The sequence below is a fragment of the Bactrocera latifrons genome, unplaced genomic scaffold (genome assembly GCF_001853355.1).
Source record: "Bactrocera latifrons isolate USDA-ARS-PBARC rearing strain unplaced genomic scaffold, ASM185335v1 scaffold_499, whole genome shotgun sequence".
Classification (NCBI taxonomy): domain Eukaryota; kingdom Metazoa; phylum Arthropoda; class Insecta; order Diptera; family Tephritidae; genus Bactrocera; species Bactrocera latifrons.
The window spans coordinates 54,339-60,403 of NW_017537155.1; the positions used below are offsets into that span (position 1 = coordinate 54,339).

General features: G+C 34.2%; 1 protein-coding gene across 1 annotated transcript in view; it reads left to right on the forward strand.

Moving 5' to 3' along the window:
• Window positions 1–302: 302 nt before the first annotated feature.
• Window positions 303–6,065, forward strand: part of LOC108973642 (calcium/calmodulin-dependent protein kinase type 1D-like) — a 7,448-nt gene continuing 1,685 nt past the window's right edge. Inside the window, exon 1 of the mRNA XM_018941033.1 lies at window positions 303–616. Within this exon, the coding sequence (XP_018796578.1) occupies window positions 561–616 (56 nt within the window). The 5' untranslated portion in view covers window positions 303–560. The remainder of the gene's footprint in view (window positions 617–6,065) is intronic.

A 6,065-nucleotide genomic window follows, 5' to 3' on the forward strand; every position in this document is an offset into this window, starting at 1 on the left:
ATTCAATATAATCACTTAAATAACGTAAACACTTGCACTATTTAATATCTTTTAAAGTGTTGATCATCAATATTTAAAATTTATATGTAGCTTAAATGCTAACACAACACCCTAAGATTTTCTAGAGCTGAGTATATGTATGTAAACAAAGGAAAGGTTTATTTCTGTATATACTGAGGTTTCTACCTCTGAAAATCCAATATGGCCGCTATTCACCCCTCAGAAAGCTACCACGAAAAGGTTATCTACTGTATATACTGTGCCTAGAACAGTAAATGTGAATTGCAAACAAAAACGGGAACACTTTTGTTAATCCGTAAAATAGACTTAAGAAGTTCATATACCTTTTGTAGTTTCTTATCAAAGCTAAAGAACTTGCAAATAATACCGCAAATAATTGTAGCTGTTCCCATAACGTTCTTAATATACTAATTATACCGTTGTATCATCAAATTTAATAATGTGTTTATAATATCTTTATTAATATAGGGGAATTCGAATTTGACTCGCCATATTGGGATGAAATAAGTGAATCAGCTAAGAGTTTTATTCAAAACTTAATGTGTGTAAACGTGGATAAACGGTATACCTGTAAACAAGCACTGGCACATCCTTGGTAAGTAAAAGAATTTGAATGTATTTAGAGCAGAAATAATGAGATGCAACTTATTCCATTGTGAGAGCGCCTCAAAATAAGCGTTTTTTATAACATTTTCCGGGGAATGTTTACTTTAGTATCCCTTTTTGAAGAGGTTTTGCACAAAGGGGGAGGGGGCTGGGGGCTTGCTCCTCATTTGAAAGGTAATAAGTGGAGCTTTTGAATAATAGCACCCTTCCCCCCTAGGACCACGGGGGACTCTAGGGCAGTCTCCTGAAAATGGTGTAAAATCGTAGTTTTTCCATACAATTTTCACTAATTATAMAATTTATGTATTTTTACGCATACAGTGACTCTATGTTTATTATTTTTATTATTTCAATGAATTAAAGTGTGATGCATATTACCACTGATAATGAAACGCAGTGTTTAGAGTTTAAAGGTTTAATAAGAACTGAACTGAATTCAATGTACAATGTAATAAGTAATTTACGGTTACAGTTAGGAATCTATGATACAGATAATATCATTTAGAAGGTTGCCATATTAATAATATTAAGATTACAACTTCAACACTTCTTCTTAAGCTTATATATCTACTTTTTTAACAAAACTTTAATTTATTCCAAGCATTTTTACAAAATTGCAGTGCTTTAGCCTAGACAAAGACTTTGTTATGAGATCGACATTCTTATCTGTGGATACATATTTCAAATTCATTTCATTATTTTCAACTCTTTCACGAATGAAATGATACTTAATATCTATGTGTTTTGTACGCTTGTGATGATTGGATTGCGATTGTTGTGCGCTTATGTTGTCACCATATAGCGTTATTGGTGTTGTGCTTGACCAGCCTATTTCATTTAATAGTCTGCTAAGGTATATTGCCTCTTTTGCTGCCATCGCTAAGGCTACATATTCAGCCTCAGTACTGCTTAAAGCTGTGATGTTCTGCTTCGTTGAGGACCAAGAAAAGAACTACCTCCTAAGTAAAAAGCGTACCCTGTGTACGACTTTCTGTCAGACGAATCGTTTGCCCAATCAGCGTCGGCGAACCCATTTACGTCTTCACCAGTCATGCGATATTCAATGGACATGTCGATGGTGCCCGATAAATAACGTAGTATATGCTTAGCTGCTGCCTCGTGTTCAATGTGCGGATCTGTATTGTGCCTGGAAAGTTTGCTTACTGCGTGCAAAATATCTGGCCGACTCAAGACCGCTAAATACATGAGAGAACCGATTAGTGATTGATATTCAGTAGCATTTACCTTCACACAATTTTTAGCTGTGCATCCAACTTGGAACCCAGGATCAAGTGGTGTTGCCGTTGCCCTGCAATTGCATACCAAATGAATCGAGAACTGCTCTGATGTACTTCTTCTGGTGCAAAGAAATCGCACCTTTTTCACCTTTTCGTTGTATTTCCAGCCCTAGGAAATCACTTACAGTACCGTAATCGTGCATCTGAAACTTTGTTGCTATCTTCTTCTTAATTTCTGCTATTTCATTTTTGCTGGGACATAAGATAATCAAATCATCAACGTAGACTGCTATATAACTATACCGTTGATTGTAGTTCATGTTTACACCTTTTGAACCCGATGCTGGTTAAAACTGCGTCTAACGTGCTATTCCAAATACGGCCGGATTGCTTCAATCCATAAATTGCTTTCTGTAGCTTTAATACCTTTTCTGGATACTTCTTGCTGATAAAGCCCTCTGGTTGTTTCATGAAAACATTTTCTTCAAGTTTGCTGTTCAAATACGCGTTCGGTATGTCAATATGATGCATATACAGCTGTTTTTCTGCAGCTATCGCAAAAAGCATGCGTATCGTCTCGTAACGCATAACTGGAGAGAACGTCTCCCAGTAGTTGACACCTAATTGTTGCCCACAACCTTCTGCAACTAATCTTGATTTAAACTTATCGATATTTCCGCTGCCGTCTCGCTTGATTCGATAAACCCATTTTGAACCAATGGCTTTTTGTCCCTTCGGTAGATCAACTAACAACCATTATTGGCTATAAGATCATCATATTCCAACTGCATGGATTTTCGCCATTGAACTGCATGTTGACCACTCAATGCTTCCGTTGGACTTTGGGGCGTTTCATCATCTTCTGTAGAGTTTACATTTAAAAGTTGAAACTGCTTCTTTGGCCTGCCTGGTTGACCTGTTCGAATATGGTTTGGTCTACCACGACTACGTTTTGGTAACTCATCTTGTTCTGAATTTGTGCATACAGATGTGTGTGGGCCTATGAATGTTAAATCGCTAGGTGGTAATCGATTTTTTGTTGCACTCTGCTCTGCTTCAGAATTACTTGCTGTGGCAAACTCGTCCTCCTCATCGTCGAAGTCGTTTTTCATTTCACGCTCGCCTACATTTTCGGTTGCTGACTGCTCATTTTCTGGAGACTTAAGGCGAATGATGTTTGTCGCGAAGTCACCATTGCATTGTGATAAGCTAATTTCTGAAGTGAGGCCCACACACATCTGTTTGCACAAGTTCAAGTACTTTCTTCGTTGAACGCTCAGTCTTTTGTACAAATGGTAATGCACAAATTTTCGCTTTATTGCACGTATCGCAATTCACTTGTTTTGGTACACCCTTTAATTTCATACCATGAACTAATTCTTTTTCACTGAGTTCACGTAAATTTTTAAAATTCAAGTGACTGTATCTGTTGTGCCACGTTGTAACTTGCGAGTTAGTTAACATATTTACAACACCAACAACTTTTTTTTTTTTCAATATATAAATATAAGTTTTTTAATCTGTGGTATTAGCACACTGCGCACAGATACCGACCAGACGTCGTAATTATCTTCTGCAAGTTTTTCGATTTGCAGAGATAAACTCATTTTAAAAGCTTATTTAAAAACCGCGCACACACGAAATTGAAAATTCACTTCAGTTAATATTTGTCGTTACAACAAATGGTGCCCTATGCGTTCTGACCTGGGCCCATAACCATTGTTTCATATTACCACTGATAATGAAACGCAGTGTTTAGAGTTTAAAGGTTTAATAAGAACTGAACTGAATTCAATGTACAATGTAATAAGTAATTTACGGTTACAGTTAGGAATCTATGATACAGATAATATCATTTAGAAGGTTGCTATATTAATAATATTAAGATTACAACTTCAACAAAGTGGAAATCCACTTTATTTAAATAACAAAAACACTGAAAATTAAAAATTGTATATGTGTCGGTAATAATGCATACAAGTAGTTGAAGTACCACGATAACCCAACCAACCATTTATACAAGACCGCCTAAATAATTAAATTGGGAATATCATTATCTTTGAAAAAAATTAGATATTATTTTATTTAATACTGTTTTCAAAGAAAATTTTAAAGCTCCCTGAAGAGCGCCGCAGGCGAAAATTTGGAATATATTTTCAGCATAATATACTACATTGAAACAAGCGCCGCAGGCGACAAGTTGGAGTAAAAAATCGAGCGATTTTTTGTTCCAAATTTTCAATATATTTTCAGCATAATATATTGAAACAAGCGCGCGATTTTTTATTCCAAATTTTCGTTATATGGACGTAATATATTGCACACTTTTCAGAGAGCTAAATAACCTTAATTGAGCGTGGTCCTAAGCATTCACCACACCACCCCACCCCACCCCTTCTCACATTTGTTAATACTTTCAAACATCGATCCGAAACGAGTCCTATGTAAAGTAACCCAAATGTATATAAGACCTACCATTTTGATTCGTTGGGTTATTACTGTCTTCCTTTTGTGCTTATTTTCTTCGTCGTTTGACAGCTCATATTTAGTAATTTTGCTTACATTTCAAGGAACAGTATAACACGTAATTGAAAGCTGTTTTATTTATTAAATTGTACACAAAGTTGCAACTTAAAATTCATAATTTATCATTAATTCAATTAAACATATTTCAAAGAATGTGTGTGTGTTAAATTGGTTAAATTTTTTGCAAGCAGTGCAATAAAAACTTCAAAAGAAGAGAGCCATTTTTTGAGCAAATGTCAAAATGTGCGTTTGTTGCTTACTTATATCTTAAAAATCAAATTAACATTTAACAATAAATTGACATTCAGACCAAAGTTTAATTCATTGGCTATCCGTGCTATATTATTTTAAAAAAATCCGTGCACGCATTTAAGAGGAATAAGCAGTGAAAAGGAGATACTGAAACAAACCTTACCCCATTTTCCATTACGGCCAGATCAAACAAAATAAGAATTTTGGATATTTAAATTAAAACACCCAATATTTATTACGATTGCAAATTATTATATATTGGAGTTTTAATATATGATGAAACTACGTAAATCCTTTTTTATGATTTTATAGTATATTAAAACAACTAACTTTTGATCTTTCAATACTTAATAAGGTGAATTAAGCCTGCTAGTTCTTAATTTATAAATGTTTTTAATCATTTGTTATTGACATATATTTCTACTATACAAAACATTTCATAAAATATATTTAAATTTCGCTTTTTTTTCTGATTTCCAATTAATTATAAATTTTTATTAGCGATCTTGAACGGCGGCAACAAATTCCTCCGTTCGCATATATTTTTGGTATAATTTGAATCAGGCCGTTCCAGTCATTCCAATTGCAAAACGTTGAAACCTACCAAATCCAGTCAACTGTCGAAAGTCCCGTAGGTAAACGGCAGAGATGTGAGAAGTGAGAGAGCAATTGCTAAACGTCAAAACCTACTGAACTTTGACAGCTAATCGAGTTCAGTAGGTTTTGACGTTTAACCATTGGAAACGAGCGAAGGCCAGATTGAAATCTTAGCAAAACAATATATAAACGGAGGGATTTGTTGCATCGTTCAAGACCACTTATAAAAAATGTAAAACAGTGAAAATTAAATAAATTTGGGAAATTTAAAGGTATTTGATGAAACGTTTTGTAATTTGAAGCATCATAGTATTATTTTCAATAGAAAATGATTAAAAACATTAAATGATTGAGAGCTAACAAGCATCCTTTTATTGGATATTCAAAGGTCAAAAGTCAGTTGTTCTAATATACTTTAAAAATATTTAAATAGTTTCTCCATATAATAAGTAACCACTATATAGTAATTTTTATTCGTAATAAATGTTGGGTGTTTTAATTTAAAATGCCCAAAAATTCTTATTTTGTTCAAGCTGGCCATAATGGAAAATGTTATAAAAAACGGTTATTTTAAGGCGCTCTCACACTGGAATAAGTTGAACATGCCTTTATTCCTGTAAGCGGTTCTTACATTTTCAGTGACAGGAGAGTTGAGGAACTCATTATCTCACATTTAGAGGTTTAAGATCGATGTATGGCACCTGTCACAGTCAGTTTGTAAGTTAATATCATAAACTAATTGGAAACACATCAAAAAAGAAAACGAAACTACAAAATTATGGTTTTGTTGATGCTGGCTGTTCTGAACATTTATAGCAGGAACAG